Source organism: Rattus norvegicus, chromosome 5, assembly GCF_021556685.1.
Source record: "Rattus norvegicus strain SHRSP/BbbUtx chromosome 5, alternate assembly SHRSP_T2T, whole genome shotgun sequence".
NCBI classification, from domain to species: domain Eukaryota; kingdom Metazoa; phylum Chordata; class Mammalia; order Rodentia; family Muridae; genus Rattus; species Rattus norvegicus.
Window position 1 is genome coordinate 63,375,402 of NC_141538.1, and position 19,821 is coordinate 63,395,222.

The following is a 19,821-nucleotide window of genomic DNA, read 5'->3' on the forward strand; positions in this document are numbered from 1 at the left end:
TTAAAAGGGTCGCTATAGCTGCTTTATTGAGAAGACTATAGGGCCTAATGGGTGAAAGACAGGTCAACTAGGAAGCTACCTCAACAGGCAAGGCAAGGCAGTACGATGGACTAGGGTGACGGCAATGGGGGTGGTTGAGTGGCCTCTGCTGTTTCTGAAGAATTATCAGCTATCTTTGTATTATTATCTTCATATAAGTCATTTTATCCTTGTCTATTTGTTTGATTATGATGTCTATGGTGAAATTTCTTTGAACTTTCTCTTCTTAGGGTAGACTGCTTTCTGGGTCCTTTCCACCCATTTGAAAAGTTGTCAGGTGCTGGTCTGTTCATCATTTTCAGCCCCGATTCTCTCCTCTCTCTCGGAACCCAGCTATGCACACTTCAGACTGCGCACGTCAGACACTGAACAGCCCACTTCCTTCCTGCTCATCTCCTCTCCATCCCCTGTTCTTAGGACTGAATCACTTTTATTGATTTGGCCTCAAGTTATATTATCATTGCCAATGTGCAGAATGTTAAATTCAGGAATTATACTTTACTTACAGGTTTTGGCTCCCTATTTGGTTCTGTTTCTACAGTTTCCAGTGTTCCTGCTGCAGTGACAAGCCACGTCCTAGGGGTTGGTGGGGGCAAGGCTTGTGTGGAGTTGTCCTGGGTCTACTGTAAAGTAAAAATGTATTAGTCATGAAGAGATTATCAAGCACAATCAATTATCAAGATTAAAAGCAGTCGCTGGAAATCCTTGCCAGGATTGCCCAGATGTTGGAATTAGTAGACTAGGACTTTAAAGCACTTGTCATACATACATTTAATCATATAAAAGAAAATGTGGTGACATTGCTGGAACAGATGTGTGATCTCAGGAAATCCTCATGCCAGAAAAACCAGAGCAACAGTCCTTATAGTACACACACACATACACACATACACACACATGTACACACACAAACACAAACACACACAAACATACACACATACACACACATACATACACACACATACACACACAAACACACACAGACATACACATAGACATACACACATATACACACACAAACACACACAGACATACACACACAAACACACACAGACATACACACAGACATACACATAGACATACACACACATACACACACATACACACACAAACACACACAGACATACACAAACACATAATACACAAATACACACACATACAGACACATACACACACATACACACATATACACACATACACACATATACATACACATACACACACAAACACACACAAATATACACAAATACACACATACATACAAACACATACACAAGCACACAAACACAAACATACACACATACGCACACACATACACACATACACACATATGCACACACATACATACAAACATACATACATACACAAACACACACAAATATACACACATACACACAAACATATACACAAATACACACATACACACAAACACACAGACACACACACAAATTTAGCACTTCAAACACAAAATTCATGTGTATGTCATACAATCCAAAGTTATCCAGCATATAAAGAAAAGGAGAAATATTATTATAACTGGAAAAATTGATACAAATAAATGTAGAGATGACAGTTATTAAACAAGAACATTAAAATAGTCATAAAATAACAAATGTTATTTAAATATAATATATGATATATAATATGAAGAATATAAAATAGGGTTATATTTATATATAAATATATGAAGAATATTAAAAAGGAAAAGCAAACACATTATGAGGAGGGTTATAGACATGGAAAAACACAAAGGGAGCTTTAATACTTAAAAAGTATAAGGTGGTGGGGCACTTTGGAAACTAAGACAGGATTTCAAGTTTGATGCCAGCAGGAGCTACATAGGGAGACCCTATCTCAAAAGGAAATAAAAAGGAGGGATGGAATCATGGGAAAGTATACCACAAAATCATTAACCAAAAGATTTGTGGAGGGGGCTGGGGACACAGTTCAGTGGTACAGCACCTGCTCACCACAGAGGGAACCAGGTGAGGCCCCTGGTTCAACGCCAAGCACAGGAGAGGAGAGGGAAGAAAGAGAGGAAAGACAGTTTTCTTTAACTAAAATACAGAGAGATGGCTGAAGTGGAAACTTAAGGGTTCTTAGGGAAAGTCAGTTGGATGGTGTTTGGCTAAGGCAAACACATGAAGGAACGTTTCCTTAAGGTGGACACAGGTGTGAAAGGCGAAGGCAGACTTGTGAACAGACACGGGAGAGAGAATGTTCTGCTAAAGCAAGGGTGTGAAAGGACATGTGATGAAAGATTCTTTGCCAATGACATGCATGCATTGATTCCCCTCACATTGCATAGTTAAGCTACATTTGTCAGGATGCCATAGAGAGAAATGCACCAAAAACTTCTGGTGGTGTAGTGCAGTTTGTTGCAGCTTCCAAAGGCTCGGACTGATTGGATGCACGTGCTGAGGCAAGGCCCATGGAGGACACGTGATGCTTGGAGGTTATTAATAGGACTCCATAGAGTGACGGAGACATATCTGGTACAGCTAGCTGTGCAATGCTTGTGGATCTCTAGTCTCCCGTAATCTTCACTTCCCTGAGAGAAGTACAGCCTAGAACTTCTCCTGGTGTTCCTGTTGGGTCCTCCTGGTACTCAAGCCAAGGCTGAGGCCTGGCTGTCTCTGCTAGGTCGTGTCACTGCTGTTGCTAATCCAACTCTACTGAACTGTCCTAGTGTATCCATAGCCTGTTTGCGAGTGGATTGAGCTGCTGCTGTCTGTTTCCCTGTGAACTGAACTGCTGGTTTCCAGACATCACAGATGGGAGTTGCTCCAAAGGGCCTTTCTAAACAGGTCCACTTCCTTTTTATCTTTGCTTTCCTACTACCTCTGGTGGGTGGGTGGTTCCAAGGAAGGTTAAAGAGCTTAAGAGCCATCATTAAAACTAGAATTTGAAAAACTTAAAGTTACCAATGGCTCTTTGCTTCAGAACAACCAATCGCTGGTGAATAAGTCTTTCTAAAAGCACATATTGATCTCTAAACGTCAATCATTTTAAGTGAGACATGATTACACCAGCATGGTAGGACAGAAATACAGCATGACTCCAAAGTGAGCCACACGATTTTCCTGACGACTACACGTTAAAGAGTTAAAAGGAAGAGTGGTAAATAAACACTATACATTTGTCACAGCACACAGACTGCACATTCCCAACCGTGACTTCTGCCGATGTGTCAGCGCAGGCACGCTCAGCACAAATGTACCAGGTGGTGGACATTGGATGTAGGCGAATCCGTGTGAGGGGCACTTCATGTTTCTGCGCCTTCCATTCAGCTGTGCTGTGAGCCTAAAACTTCCAAAATATAAAGCTGTCCTTAAAAGGGGAAGAGGGTGGGGTAGAAACAATGCAATACAGTACTCGTGTAAAAAATTCTCAAAAAAATGTTTTTCAAAAAGAAAGCCTATTGTTTTTGAAGAAACACAAAGTGGTCAGGGCAGAGTGGGAAGTAAGTTCACCCAGCCAGCCCAAGTTCAGATCTCTCAATTATTCACTGGGTCAAGCATTGTCTTAGACATTCTAAAAACAATATGAAACTGGGTTCCTGTAACTTCAGCACTTGATCAGGAAATCGGAGCCAGCCTTGGCTTCATTGTAAGTTCAAGGTCAGCCTGGGCTACATGAGATCCTGTCTTCAAAATAAGTAAATAAACACAATACATTCATTAATCTTATCAAGAAGGCCAGCGTGAGGGTTGGGAGGAGACTCAGAAGTAAAATGTCCTCACCATATAGACAGGGCTGGTTGGGAGTAGTGTACAATCTGGACTCGAGTGCATCAAGACGTCGCTCTTTCCATTACAGTCATGGCTGCCATCTGACACAGAGGAAAGCTGCATCTAGTGACCTGAATAGAGGAATCTGGAAATAAGCAATTGGCCCCACTTCTGAACAGCAAGGCTCTAAACTAGATGAGCTGTCTGTTCAAGGGCCAGGCAGCCAGGAAAGGGGGAAGCATTTCTCCACAATGAATTGGCTTTGATTAGTAGGGTCACTGCAACATTCTCCGGAGTGGCTGCTAGAGTGGCGTGGGAAGATCCACCTCCAAATCCTCTCGAACCACTTCTGAATTTCAAGGCTCTCCAAGTCCCGGCATACAAGCTGCCCTGACCTTTTCTCTGAGTGAAATAGGTATTAACAGTGTGCAAACAGAAGAGTGAGGCCAGCCTGTGAGTCTGTGCCCTCAGCAGAGCCCTTCGGCTTTGAGGGGAAGCCAGGTGACACGCCTTCTTTAGGTTGAGGCAGTCTTTGGACAGGATATTGAAAGTGTTCAGGAGGACGCAACTTGGGGTGCACCCCCTGCAGTTCAGCTTTGACTTAGCCCTTGGATATCAGACTGACCCGCAGAGTGACCTTGGCAGGCCAGTCGCCTCTGAGCTGCGGGGAGTCCCCCATGTGTCCCAGCACGGGACAGAGGCGTTCCAAAGGGGTCTCCAGCCGCTGACTTCCCGTTTGAAGACCGCAGCCCGAAGGCGACACACAGCTGGCCCATAACAAAGAGCCAGGGTCCCGGGCGCGCTGCCGCCCCCCGGGAGGTTTTGGAAACTCTTAGCGGCCAGGGCGGGGCTTCAGAGCACCGCAGCCAATCACCAGAAGTTCAAGGCGCCAGGGGCGGAGCCTGATGCCAGCGGCTGCTGCGGCCAGGCTGGGTCCGAGCATCCCGCGGCTTCGGACCCGCCCGGCCCGGACATGGCGAGCGTCCGGGCCTCCGCGAGAGGCGCGCTGCTGCTTCTGCTGTCCGCGGCGGGGGTCGCGAAGGTGACCGGGGGCCTGGCCCCGGGCAGCGCGGGTGAGTAGTCGCTGGAGGCACGGTCGGGGCGGTCCTGAGCGAGTGTCTCAGCGCTCCAAGATGGCGCGGAGCCGGGGGCGGGGTGCAAGTGCCCCCAGACCCGCGGGCGGTGGTCAGGAGCGTCATGCTGGAGCCGGACCCAGAGGCCGCTCCCCTCCCTCGCCTTCTTCTCCCTGAAGATCTTCCGAACCCCGGGGTGACGACTTGGGTTCGAGGCCTTGCTCTATCACCTCCCAGACAGGGGCCCCTTGCCCTGCTGGACCCCGGTCCCTGTCAGAAAGCAGGAAGGTGCCTGGGCTCCGGATAGCCCCGCTGGGCGGAAGGGATACGTAGGTGCAGCTCCCCTACTGCTGCCCAGTCAGTTGATATCACTTGTTAATTTGACTGACTTGGCCTGAGTGGCGGTGAACTTTGATAGGCTCCACAAGGCTCCGGCGCACAGTCGGTCTGAGATCAGGCTGGGGCTGGGGGCTGGGGGTGGGGTTGGGGACAACTACAAATCGATAAATCACCCGGTGGCGGGCGGGCTTCAGGAGAGAGGTGTGTTCTTGGGCTCTTTAAAGCAATTACACCAGAGATGGATGAAGAGCTTGACCACTTACGGTTGTCCTTCCTGCGCTTGCTCAACTTTTAGATTTGACACTAACTTGTGCTTCCCGGGACACCCAAGCTGATAGGTGGCATAAGACAGGAGCTGTAAGCAGTTTGAATTCAGGCACACATGTTCAGAGGAGAGATGCGGGCGGGGCTGCCGCCTGTGCACAGAGGGTTGACATTCACCTAGAAGATTAGAAAAATCGAGTGTCTACCTATACTAGCCATCGAAAGATGACTGGGATTTGTATGACAAAAGTACAGAAATGTGTTGCTTACAGGAAGAGGCACTAAGGGAAAAACATACTCAGTCTCAACGAGGTTTTTAGGAAAGCCTGTAACATTAAAATTGAGTTTTGGTTGCTTTTTTTTATTATTTTTTTTAAAGCAGACATTTGAAGAAAATTGTGTCAGGAACCTGGCATTAGTTAATTAATCGAATTCTAAATTTAACTATTAACTAATAAGGAAACCAATAAAAAAGGAAAGAAAGAGTACTGTGAATTCGTGACTAATTCAGCTTATCTCTCTGTGCTCTAGTTAGCCCAAAGTTATCTACAGAATACTAGTTGCCCCCTCTTATCCCACTGTTATAGAGTAGGGTTTTAGGAAAACTTAAGTATGTTACTTAGCCTTAATCATTTTTTACTTTAATAGTCACATTCTTATATATAGTACCTTCTAGATCAGTGGTTCTCAGCATGTGGGACGAGACCCCTTTTGGGGGTCCAGTGATCCTTTCACAGGTGTCACCTAAGACATCAAAAACACAGATATTATTATGATTCATAACAGTAGCAAAATTAAAATTATGAAGTAGCAACAAAAACGGTTTTATGGTTGAGGGGTTGGGTCACAACATGAGGAACTGCATTAAAGGGTCACAGCATTAGGAAAGTTGGGAACCACTGCTGTAGATTTTACTAAGAGGATTAACTAAGGTATCCATGTATAGCATTTAGCATAGCACACGCCAAAATGTTAGCTCTTAAATGGGCAGGCCAGGTGTGGTTTACACCGGTAATTCCTGGAAGACTAAGGCAGAAGGATTGCCACAAAGACCCAGGCCAGCCTGTTACAGAGTGACACCCTGTCTCAAACAAGAAAAACAAACAAACAAAAAAAAAATGAGAAGCAGAAAAAGAAAGACTAAATAAATAAATAAAACAATGTAGGCCAGGTGTGGTGGTGCACACATGTTTAATCCCAGCACTTGGGAGGCAGAGGCAGGAGGATCTCTGAATTCAAGGCCAGTATAGGCTCCAGACAGGAGGACATCCAGGGCTACACAAAGAAACCCTGTCTTGAAAAATATAGATAGATAGATAGATAGATAGATAGATAGATAGATAGATAGATAGGTGGATGGATAGATGGATGATGTGTGTGAATGTGGGTGAATGCAGCACACTACACTTGTAGCATATCTAATTAGTTCACAATAAAAGGCCCGAGGAATCTTCATGGAGACACTCATTTGCTGAGAGCTAGAGTGTGACTCCGGGTGAGAGTTTCTTTTTGGGTACTAGCATTGTTATATAACTGACTATGCTGAAAATAACTGAGTTAATACACCTTCAAAGGACGGACTTCGTAAGATATGATTTATATCTCAGTAAACAGCTGTGAGAAGAACAAAAGACTCGCTCTTTAACTTTCCTTCTAACACTTTGGAGCACACTGGGCGGTTATTTCCAGTAGCCCTGCCATCTCTCAGACATCTGTGGCTTCGTAGAGTTTGCACTGTTCAATAAAATGAGAAATTACAAGTTTGATTGTAAATTGAGCCTCGTTCCTTGTGCTAAGTCCTGGGAAGCGTATAGTGCTGGTTTCTTATGTGAAGGGCCTTGGATAATATAATGGACAAAAGCTTCCACTGTGGATCTGTAGAGGTCTGAAGCAGAAATTGAGAGTACAATTATTAAATTGTGTTTCAGTGAAGGCCTGGTTTGTAGTCCTGTCCAGGCACTCACTTATCCTCTTCTTGCCCCATCCCAGCTGGTCTCCTCTAGTACACAGCTTCCAGGTCGCTGACCCCTCCTGAGTATCCCCTGACTGTGCTGTTCTTGGGGTGAAGGCAGAAGAGTGTGGCAGCTGGCTCAGTGATTATCTCACTGGAGGATGGGATAAGAGCCCATGTTGCAGGCCCGGGGTCTGTGTTTTAGGACACCTTAGTGGCTCTGTTTCTATTTAAGATGTTTTGTAATAATACAAGGGAGAGAAAGATGTGTAACATTAAGGGCCAAATTTCAAGGAGTTGACATTTGAGGGATTATGTAATAGCCTAGAATCCAGAAAAAGAATGTAATGAATTTTAAGTTAGAAGAAGGAAACGCCTATCTGGAGGAAAGTAATAAAAAGCAGATTTTCCTCCCGCTGACTCTCTTGGCCCCTGATGTAGAGAGAGTCAGGGCTGGTGGCAGCCCAGATCGGACAGCTTATCCTGGCATACAGTACGGGAGCTCCTCTCCAGCATCCACAGGCTTAGGCAGTCTTTCATTACTCCTACTTTTCATTGTTGAACACTCCTAGAAGAAAGTGAGAGATGTCAAGGAGAAAGGCTTTGTTGTTATAAACTGACTGTTAAAAAGGAAAGACACATTGGCCTGAGGCTTGTTTACTCAGGAAACTGGCTGGTTATAGTGTTGGTGCAGCTTAAGTTCTAGGAGAGGAGAGTTGGTAATAAATGGAGAAAATGATTTTGGGGTATAAGTCTGGTGTGAAGAAGCTTAACAACATGGTAACAGAACGGTGTGAGGGAGAGAGTGTGTCTTATGTAGAGCTGACAGGAACAGCCTCTTGGAGAAGTGTCACTTGGAGTGAAGATGGAAGCCAGCGAAGGTACTCGCCCTAGGAAAGGTGAGGCTGTGGCTCAGTGGTTAGAATGCACAAGACCTGAGTTCACTTCCCAGCACTGGAAAGAGGGGAGCAGAGTCAGCGGAAAAAGAAAAGTTCATCTCCATATATGTTTAAGAGAGACATTAGGAGTGACTGACAGCCCTAGTATTTGTTCAGCTGCTTATAGTGCCGGAAACTGCAGCCCAAGTTACAATGTGGCATGCAAAAATACACATGTCCTCTACTTTTGTGGGGCTTAGTTTAGTTGAAATTCAGACTTTTGATATTCGCAGGAAACCAAGCATAGTGGCACATGCTGGTAATACCCGCACGAAGGAGGTGGAGAGGCAAGAGGGTTTCAAGTTTGAGACCAGCCTGGGCCACATAATGAAGCTCTGTCTTAAAACAAAACACATACAAATCACCAAGAATTGCAGAATGTCTGCCTTGATAATGCATGTTAATTAGTCATATCTATTTCTGTTCCAAGTCTAGAGAATATGTTTGAGGAAAAACTGAGTTCATGGAGCATGTAGCTTATGACATAGCGAGTGCTACAAAGTTTGGAGGTAAGATGAGCACTGCCAGGAGTCAGGCAAGAGTCCGTGCCTATAATTCCAACACTTAGTATGCAGGGATTGGGGACTGCAAGTTTGATGCTCACCTGCTCAGATAGCAAATTCCAGGCCATCCTGGTTTTTGTAGGGGGAACCTGTCTCAAAAGAAAGGTGTTGGGGTAACACAGGACAGACAACTGGAGGTAGTTCAGTAAAGTGCCTGTCGTGCATAAGAAGCACCTGAGTTCAGATCTCTAGCATGCCCATAAAAAGTTGTGTAGCAGTAAGTGTCTGTAACTCCAGCACTGGGCCCTGGGTATGTATGAGAAGAAGAGGGATCCCTGGAACTCACTGATAAGGTCCAGACCTGGTGAGAAACCATCTCCAAAAAAAAAGACGAAGGAGAAGGCAGAAAAGAGGAAGAGGAGGAGAAGAAAGATTGAGAAAAAACCCAGACATCGATCCCAAATCACCAACATGTGCACCCATTTGTGCACATAAACATATAAATGACTTTTAAAAAGTCAGATGTGATGGTCCAACCTGAATACTGGCACTTGCAAGTGAAGGCAGTAAGACCAGGAGTTTAAAAGTCATTCTTGGGGTGGGGATTTAGCTCAGTGGTAGAGCACTTGCCTAGCAAGTGCAAGGCCCTGGGTTCGCTCCCCAGCTCCAGAAAAAAAAAAAAATTAAACTGGTAAAAGTCATTCTTTTCAATACAGTGAGTTGGAGGTTAGCATGAGGTATATGTGATGCCATGTCAACAAATATATGAATTACATACATACACACACATATTCATATATATATATAAAGATATAAAGATATTGAGACAAAATCATTATATCCCACGTTTATAATGGAAACCCTGGAGAATGGATTACCCAAGAATACTGACAACGGGTGTCTAGAAGAATCTTCATAACAGTCTCCCTCAGTTTCTTTTTATAATAACAAAGATCTGGGTTAAGGTGCTTTGGATGCCAAGGACCAGAAACAAGATGGCTGACTGCGAGATCAGGGTACAGTTATGTAGTCTCTAAGTGGAAGTTGCATACACCAAGGATGGGACATTTCAGCACACTCTGAACTGCACAGGGCTAAGGAAAGTGGAAAACTGCCAAGCAGCAAGAGCACTGCTCACCGTGCGTTTCTTAATGCTTCATCTTCGTTCCTGTGCTTTCTGTACTCTCATCAGTGGCCCTGGTTCAAAGTCTCTGTAAGTCATCACTAGGGGCTTCTTACCTTTTGAGTTCATGATTGACTCCAATTGATGTTAGAACCCAATGAGATCATTGCAGTGTTGACAGCAATGGGGACAATCTGTAGTGTGCGAACAAACAAAATGTGTACCTGGTTACACGTGTGTGCAGACAGATACAGCAGTGTGGCCATAGGAGTGAGTGTGTGCTGGGTATGGGCTGATAAACTATATACACAAATGCATATACTTCATATCTTTATGTCTTTGTTATGGAGAAACTAGAGGAAAAAAATTTTAAGACAGTCTCACAAGGCTGGAGAGATGGCTCAGTGGTTAAGAGCACTGACTGCTCTTCCAGAGGTCCTGAGTTCAATTCCCAGCAACCACATGGTGGCTCACAACCATCTATAATGGAATCCGATGCCCTCTTCTGGTGTGTCTGAAGACAGCTACAGTGTACTCACATACATAAAATAAATAAATCTTTAAAAAAAAAACAGTGTGTTTGAAGACAGCTACAGTGTGCTCATATATAAAATAATAAATCTTTAAAAAAAAAAGACAGACTGGCATTGTAGCCCAGGCTTGTTTCCAATTCATATTACTATTATCCCTGAGCTTCCTGGGTGCTAAGATTACAGGGTACTTACATGCTTTTTGTAAGTTAAAGTTACAGTTGTCATTTAAATATTTTTAGTTGTCTAAAACTTTATCATAAAAGATTTCACATACTAAAAAATAAGGGGGTTGGGGATTTAGCTCAGTGGTAGAGCGCTTGCCTAGGAAGCGCAAGGCCCTGGGTTCGGTCCCCAGCTCCGAAAAAAAAAAAAAAGATACTTTTTTAAAATTGTTTTTCTTTTATTTATAATGAATTTCAGTATTAGCCCAGATTTTGTTTTTCCCTGTCTGTAGTGTAGGATAGATATGAATATATTTATTTACATACAAATTCTGTTTTAACAGTTCTTTGGTGTGTATTTATTAGAGAACCTATTTTCTTTAGCAAAGAAAACAGGAATGGCTTTGCAATGACAAAATTGAATGTTAGCGTTTGGGAGGCTTCTGTGGCAAAATCCCTTTTAATTTCCAAAAGCCTGTAATTCTCGGGGTATTTATTTTTAGATTATGGTGTGTCTTTGCTTCCTTAAGTGCTAGCTAGCCTTAGCAGTTGCATTTTCCTAGCATAGTTAGAGTGTGCCTGCTGCTCACTGCTTCCTTGGTTTGCACACGGTCTCCCCCCACCGCAGCAGCTGGGCCTTAGTGTTTCAGTTATTGGATAATTCTGCTTGAATATTCCTAGGCTACACCAGTTCCTTCCTAAATCCAGCAAGCATGGCTCTTAGCAATTCCCTGTTGGTTTTCATTAATTTTATAATCAGAGTCTCGGTCTAAGACTTCAAGATGACATCTGTATCTCTTCAGAGAGGGTTAAACTGGTGCTTTTTTATTCTCATGTCAATATCAGGTTTTATTTTCAACTCTTCCCTCCTTGTCCAGTTCCATTTTATGACAACGTGCAGGGTTTTAAACTGCAACAAATTAGGTGAACAAATAGGCAAATTAGTCAAAGTATAAAACAAAACGTTTCTGTACTAACTCCCTGTAGAAAGCACTAGGCAGGGCATGGTTCTTTTGTAGTTGTTGATTGTTTTGTTTTGTTTTTGTTGTCCCCCATCCCCATGCCCCAGTTATAGCTGAATGATGACCCAATAATCTACCTTAATTATTCTAAAAAGATAAAGGCCTTTAATTACTTTAATTGCATTCAGATTTTTCATAGTCTTAGGGGAGGCATATGAATTGAATATGTATATACATTTATTTCTTGAAAAGGATGCAGTGCTAAAGATTGTAATAAGTTTTTAGTATTTAAAAGTAAGAAAGAATATGCACTGATCTAGTAATGTCTGCTGTTTAGAATCAGCAGGGGCAGCGTGATGGGGCCACAGCCCTGGGCCTGCTGGTGGAGGTGGCAGTCCTCCCAGGGGCGGAAATGTGCTATTAGAGAGGAATGCTCGGTTGAGAGGGCAGGGGTTATTACTGGAGGACGTCAGGCCGCCCCCTTTCATCCCAGTTTGTCAGAAGAACCCAACAAAGCTTTTGGAAACGCTGGAGGAAAGATGCCGGAGTGTCAGCAGAGGCTGTGTGGGCAGTCGGAGCAGAAATCATTTCCTTTCATCTTTATTTCCCAAATTTTGTGGTTTCTTTCTTTTTTGTGTATATATTTTTTTAATTTTAGCTTTGTGCCAAAACAAAAATACAACTGTCACCTCAAAAGGATAAGTGGTCATTTATTCTGAAGCCAAACAGAAGTGGCCATAGCCCAGGAACACAGAATTAGCTTACCCCAAGTCCCATGGTCCAGCGTTGTGACAAAGAAAATCCTGAATCAAGGCACGTCCAGATACGTTGGTGGACACGTTAGTTCCTGGGTTGAGCAACACAGAGGGAGTAACTTCTGCAGGTCTCAGTGCTGTGTGCTAGTATTCTTAGACTTCTGATGGGGGAACTAGGATTCTGTTAAAACATTCCAGAAAGTCACGGTGTATTTAGGGGGCTAGAGAAAGCCCAAGATAAATTGTAATTAGGCTCTGGACCTGTAGTAGTCCAGCCTCTCTACTGTTAAGTGAAACTGTTATTCAGCCTTGCAGAAGGGTCAGTTGAAAATGCAGTTTCTTTCTGGAAACTTCTCATTTGGAAGTCACTTTATAATAAATTGGACCTTCATTATTGCACTATTAAATATAAAGTGGGGGAGGGACTTCTGTATTTATATTTTAAATAAAAACCTCCAGTTGCTATGAGAGTTTTAATTAGAGTGCACTTCATGACTCAGTTTTAAATTGACCTTTGCTTCAAGGGACTTTTTTTTTTTTTTTCAAAAATTCCTAGCCCCAAATCAGACTCCTGTCTGCCTGGTTGTTTTCTTTCTGTTAAGCCTGTGTTTATTGGGACCATATGTTACTCTGAGTTATCTCTGTGCCAAATCAGCTGGATTTTCTGCCCTTGTATGACCTTTGTGTTAGAGGGCAGAAGAGAGTGCCAGCTTCTACAACATACCAGGTCAGAGAAGAGGCTTCCTTCCCCTCCTGCAGACACGGGGCCTTTGCAGGGGTGTGTGTGTGTGTGTGTGTGTGTGTTCATGTGTGTATGAGTGTGTGTACTAGTGTGTATGTATATTTGTATGGGTGTGTATATGTGTGTGTATGGGTGTGTATGTGTGTGTGAGTGTGTGTGTGTGTGAATGTGTGTATGAGTGTGTGCATATGTGTGTATGTATATGAGTATGTGTATGTGTGTGTTTGTGTATATGCATGTGTATGAGTGTGTGTATGTGTGTATATGTATGTGTATATATGTATGTGTGCATGAGTGTGTATATATAGGTGTGTTTATGTGTGTATATGTGTGTTTGTGTGTGTGAATGTATGTATGTGTATGTGTGTTTGTGTGTGTGTGTGTGTGTGTGTGTGTGTATGTGTGTGTGTTGCAGAGCTGCTGTGAGGGGATCTCAGGAATGATTGGGCAGTCCCTGGAGTTGGAGGGCTATATAAGGCACTTTTACCCTTATAATCAAGGCATGTTATTTCCTCTCTAAATGTGTGGGGGGTGTGGGGGGGGAGGTGTGGTATAAGAAAAGTGTTTTGTACGTACGTATGTATGTATGTATGTAGACACACTTTCCACACACTTTTTGATTTAGAAAAACTTTTTGCCCTCAAACTCTCCATGTAATCCAGACTAGCTTTCAACTCCTTTTTGCTCCTTCTGCACCAGCCTCCAGATTGCTGGGATTGCAGTTTGCACCATACCACCAGGCTGAATAGAATCTCTTCATCAGACACTGAGCTCACAGAAGCTAGTCTCTCATGAAACCAACTGTCCAGTAACACCGTCCCCAGTGCTGTGCTTAGTGGCCTTTGATGTGCCATCTAAGAAGATTTCTTTTTTTATTCAATTGTTTATTCATTCTTTTCTCCACTAACACCATGTGAATTGGTTTGCCAATTCTAGTTTCAATTGGTAGAGGCAGGGGATTCCCAGAGCAATCTGGCTAGCAAGACTAATCACATCAGCAAGCTTGGGGCTTGATCAAAAGACCCCCCTGCCTCAGTAAACAAAATGGAAGAGCAATCGTAGATGATTCTGGCATCACACACACACACACACACACACACACGCTCATGCACACGGAACCTTAAGAAAGAGGCGTGTCTGAACACACGTTTAAAACCCATGTCTATATTTGCCACCTTTCTCAGATCTTAAAGGGTCCAGTTCAGACGGTGACAGTTTCAGTTCAAGCCCACACAGTGACTCATCTCAATCCTATTATACTGTCTGTTTCACACAGAGGGGAGCTGCTGTCACCTCCCTCTTTGTTTGGTACTGTCTTTAAATCCTTTCCTTGACTAGGATGTTACCCTGCTACAGAAAGCCATAGAAACTGTTCTTCATAAAAGGCATTGAGTTCTTTGCCCACAAGGTAACCTAAAACTAGATGAAGCCTGGCATCTCACCCTTTGTTTTGTGCCTATCTCTTGCACTTTGGGTCAGACCTCAGCTTGACTGTTAATCACTCATTAATCACTCATAGAGTAGTTATTTCCTTGGTCTGTCTCACTCCCTCTAAGGCTGAAGTCACAGAGATAAGCCTTTGCCCTAAATCTGTAGGAGCAAGCAAACTTTGCAGGGCAGACTGCTTTTCCTGTGCCTCCTGAAGCAGAGGTAATGATCACTGTGTAGGGACTAGATGGAGCTTATGACAACTATAACAAGATCTTAGGACCCTCTGTGAAGAAAACGCTGAGATGAAGGGGCTGCTTAATTATGTGAACCTTGCCCACTGCTTCAATTCCTTTTCTGTTTGAAATGAAAGTCCCATCAATACCCTAAAGACAGACTTGGGGTCACTGGACCCTTCTTTGTTTCCTTTTCAAGCACATTTATTAGGTCTCCGCTTTTACTGTGACCCGTGTCTGTAAGTGCTGTGTGAAGCTAGGTGTCCACGTGTAGCCAGTGGGTACTGCCAAAGCCTGAGCGTTTTGTCTCTGAACTCTAGATATGCTACCACAGCACTGTAATTTACCGTCTGGTAAAGAACACACCTCTTGGTTCACTACTGTGTCCCTATCTCTAAGCACAGTACCCCTCTGGAGCCCACACCCCACCTCATTTCACCATGTTCTTTCTGCTTAACCTCCAATTGGGTATGCTGCAATCTAGTTCTGCTATAACCACCCATAGTACACACAGATCCTGCCTGCTAAAGTGCATGGCCCTCCCAAGACCACGTTCTACATACACCAGCCTTACTTCAGGTTCTTTGAGTGGAGCCTTTCTTGTCTCATGGTGACCTTAACTGGAGAATTGAGAACACCGGAGAGTTAGTCACCAAAGTCCCCCAAGCCAGTAGCTTTTGAGTATGTTGTCTCAAGCCCAAGAATAAGAATATTGACAAGGATTGACCAGAGTAAACAGATTTCTGAAAGAACCATAAGAAAGAACTCTCGGGAGTGGGAAGGGCCCTGCTGGAGGAGTGCTGGCATCCTGCCAGTCCTGGTGATCTTTGGTGAGATCTATGGTAGGGATTGATCAGTGGAAACTGAGGTAATCTTTATTAGTCATTTCCTTCAGGAGGCACAGGAAAACGACATGGGTACAGTGGCATTTAGGAGTCCACAGGCCCAACCAGAGTTACTCACTCAGGGCAAGGGGTCACATGCTGTGTGCTCTTGCTCCACCATGAGCCTCCCTTACTGCTCCTTGTCTATCCAGGTTAACACACGGTTTAAAAAGACTTTGGTTTTTTGTTTGTTTGTTTTAATGAATGTATGCCATGTACATAGGTAACTGTAGAGGCCAGAAGAGGGTGTTGGGTCCCCTGGAGCTAGAGTTGTAGGTAGTTTTGAGCCTGCATGATATAGGTGCTAAGAATTGAGCTCCTATCCTCTAGAAGAGTAGCAAACGCTCTTAACCACTGAGCCAACTCGCATACTTTTGATCTGGGTACAGATCTAACAGTCCTATGACTGGGTTCAGTAGTTCCCTAGAACAACTCCGAGCTCAGGGAAGTACTATACTTCAAATCACTCTTAAGGAGTAGCTCCAAGATAGAGAGAGTGTAAACTTCGTGCACAATTGCTGTCTTACAGGATGTGAGCCAGGAGGACTAGCCAAATACTCACAGGGCCAAATCTGTCCCTTCGTCTCAGAGAAAGTGTGTGTGTGTGTGTGTATGTGTGTGTGTGTGTGTGTGTGTGTGTGTGTGTGTGTGTGTGTGTGTGTAGCCCTGGCTGGCCGGGAGGTCACTATGTTGGCTTGGCTGACCTTGGATTCAGAGATCTATATGCTTCTGTTGGGATTCAAGACATATGCCACCAGACCCAGCAGAATCAATGTACATTTACATATGTAAAATATCCCCAGAACATCAGTGTAGTCATCAGCAGGGAAGCTTCACTGAGCTTCTGTGTCAGAGTTTATATCTGGTTTCATTGTCTAGGATTAACTGAATTTTTGGTCCAATGGTGGAATCAATCCACATTCCCCTCCTCACCACCAAAGATTGAGAGTTCAAGTTGATAAATGACTCAGTCCCTAACTCCCCGCTCGTCTTTCAGGCCTGGCTTGTCCCCATTCTGAAGCCATCCCATTGCGTTATTTCATATTGGAGCAAAGGCACTCTTGTTGTTGAGGAAATTCCAAGGACCTGGAATCTTCCCTCTCATGAGCTAGAACAAAGCCTCCCTCCCAGATTCTTCATTGTGCAACCTAATTCTGGAAAGAGGATGTGTGTACCTTCTTGAAGTCAGCTTTGCCTTCGCTGGTACACACTGATAACAGTACTTTTTTAAGTTCCTAAATATTGTGATCAATGTGAGTTCCACATCAGCTTCTAGTACATGCCACCTTCTTGAAACATTTTACTTACTTGGCTTCTTGGTTGCTGATCTGGCAGAGCATGCTCTTGCTCCAAAGGGAATAAGAAACGTTTTATTCCAAGCTAAATATGAGTGACTATGGCCCAGCAAAATGGGTTCCAGTTCCCCTAGATGACATGGTCCACTGTGGAAAATCTTCTATAGTTAGACAACAGACGAGAGCAATAAAATAATAGTTTTTATAGTTACTAGATATGTGGATGAGGACATCGGGCAGGTGGGTTGTAGCAAAGTGGGGAGATCTCTACTCTGTTTGAGATACTATTTTATTATACTCTTAATTTGGGGGTTAGTGGAAGCTGGTAATGTTCTGCTAGGTTGATACATTCCAGAGATTTTACTTGATAGTCAGAAGGAAATCATGTCTCACACAGAGGTGGGTGATAATGACTCTTAAAGGAACTGAAGATAGCCTAGGAAAATTAGGTTTACCACAATCAGGAAGTGATAGTCAGTCTGTAGAATCTTCAACTAAAGAGGCTTGCTCAGGGAACTTCTGTTCACTGTTCTTTTTCTTAGTTTTCTTCCTATGTGCTGGCTACTCTTCACTTAACGCATTCAAAACAAACAATCAAGCAAATGAATAAGTAAAAAGATATTACCTGAGATGTTCAGAAGTTGGCTTTTCTTTATTTTTTTTTTTCTGAGACAGGATCTCATATAGCCCAGGCTGGCCTTGAACTTCTAATTTTCCTGCTTTTTTCATCCCAAATGCTAGATCACAGACAAGGCTACAACACCCAGCCAGCAACCTCCTGCCTTCTATCTGTAGGCACTGCCATTCCTTGTCTTGTATGTCACTTAGTGGTGGACCTACTCTATTGCAGCCACGTTTCCTGCTCCTTATGAATCTCAGGTGTGGCTGTCATTGGGATCTGGTGCTGTGTCTGCTTCTCAGTAGAAACCCCCTAGGTGACATCATATCTCTCTACACCCTTCATGCTCGTGACTTGCACATTTGGACCATTAGGCCAGGCTCTTAGCTGTATTCCAAGTTTTGGCTTTGAATTTTACCAGAGTTTCCATCTGAATGTCCTATAGAAACCTCAAATTCAACAAGTCCTAGACAAAATACACTACTTTAAAAGCAAGTTAGTTTTGTGTTGTAGTTAAAAAAATATTATTTATAGAATAATCTTAAGGACTGGAAATATATAACAAGCTTAGTAGAAAATGCAGTGCATAGAAAATACACATTAAATAGTAACTTTTTATATTATAACACTTTTCCTTATATGACTATCTCTCCATATCTCCAAGCCTAGCACCCAAGTTGTAATAGATGCTCATTGAAGATCCAGTTAGGATGAGTGGGGACAGCCCGGTGTGACAGCTAGTACATGCCTTAGCAACAGCCTAATCGCAGCACTTTGGAGGCCAAGTCAGGAGGACCTGTTTCAAAAACAGAAAACAAAAAGGATCTATGGAGCAGTCAATCTTGTGTATAGTCCTCTGACAGTTTAACAGTGAGACATCCTGTTTCCTCCTCCCCAGGTGCTGTGTGCTGTAATCATTCAAAGGATAACCAAATGTGCCGTGATGTGTGTGAGCAGGTAAGCTTGGAAATACTAGTGAGTACAATCGGATAAGTATTAAATTTGCTTTTGCAAAAGTCTGCTGTATAACAGCTCACACACAGTTTACACCACAAATAATGTGTTAAGGGATAGGAAGCACTGAAAAGGGACACAGTATCATAACCCAAATAACACGGAAGCAATCAGGCTGCCCCAGATTGAAGGCTGTCCCTTGAAACAATAGCTCATACTCTTCAGACATTTCAGTTATATCAAATTACCACTATAATAATACCAAGAGAGGCTAAGAAATGATTCTAGATAAAATCAACTGATTCAGCTTGACAGCCAAATGCAATCAATGATCCTGGAGTAAAAAAGAAGTTTTATAACAAAAATGATTGATGAAGCTTGATTATAGCCTGAACATGAACGGATAGTGTCCTGTCAGTGTCATGATCCTGAGCTTGGTCACTGTACTGTGGTCAGGGTGACCGGGTCTTTATTCTAAAGAGCTAAGGTTTAATTTTGGGCGCTTTTAGTTTGGTTGGTGTGTGTTTGTTTGTTTTACTGACAGTGCCTCATGTGTTCCTGGTGTAGTATTGAACCACCACACCTAATAGATGCAGTGCTGAGACTCGCCCAGGATTGGAGCATGCTAGACAAGCCCTCTACCGACTGGGCTACATCCCAAGCCCATGCTAGGATAAAGGAGGAACAGATCATCTCACTGTCTCTAATGAATCCTAACGTAATCAAGATGCTGAGGATAACAACCTGTGCATGCGCAGAGGAAGTTAAAGGGAGCATGACACGTTAGGAATTGGCAGGCCGGTCGGACACGGTGGCCTCATTGTCTTACTGTCTTAAAATTTTTCTGGTTGAATATGTAAGTTCTACTGCAGCAAGATGTCTTGGTAAAGTCCTAACTTCCTTTTCTTTTGTTTTTTTTTTTTTTTGTTTTTGTTTTTTTTTTTTTTTTGGTTCTTTTTTTCGGAGCTGGGGACCGAACCCAGGGCCTTGCGCTTCCTAGGCAAGCGCTCTACCACTGAGCTAAATCCCCAGCCCCACTTCCTTTTCACCTTAGAGCTTAGCCTTATGTGTTTCTAGCCTCAGAGCTTGAGAAGTAACATTCTCAGTCACCAGTCACATTTTTTTAGAAACAGACTGGAAGGGATGTCATCTTCATGTTATAGATAAATTGAAATAAAAAAGAGTTAAACAGCTTACCACAGTTCCCACACCAGTGTAGGAAGGATAGCTACCGTGTGCTCAGTGTTGTGGACTGTGCAGCCCACTCCTGACCACCTAGATGCATCCCTGG

General features: G+C 43.4%; 1 protein-coding gene across 1 annotated transcript in view; it reads left to right on the plus strand.

Moving 5' to 3' along the window:
* Positions 1-4,711: 4,711 nt before the first annotated feature.
* Positions 4,712-19,821, plus strand: part of Reck (reversion-inducing-cysteine-rich protein with kazal motifs) — a 66,655-nt gene continuing 51,545 nt past the window's right edge. The window contains 2 exon segments of the mRNA NM_001415923.1: positions 4,712-4,843; positions 18,475-18,533. Of these exon segments, the coding sequence (NP_001402852.1) occupies positions 4,744-4,843; positions 18,475-18,533 (159 nt within the window). The 5' untranslated portion in view covers positions 4,712-4,743.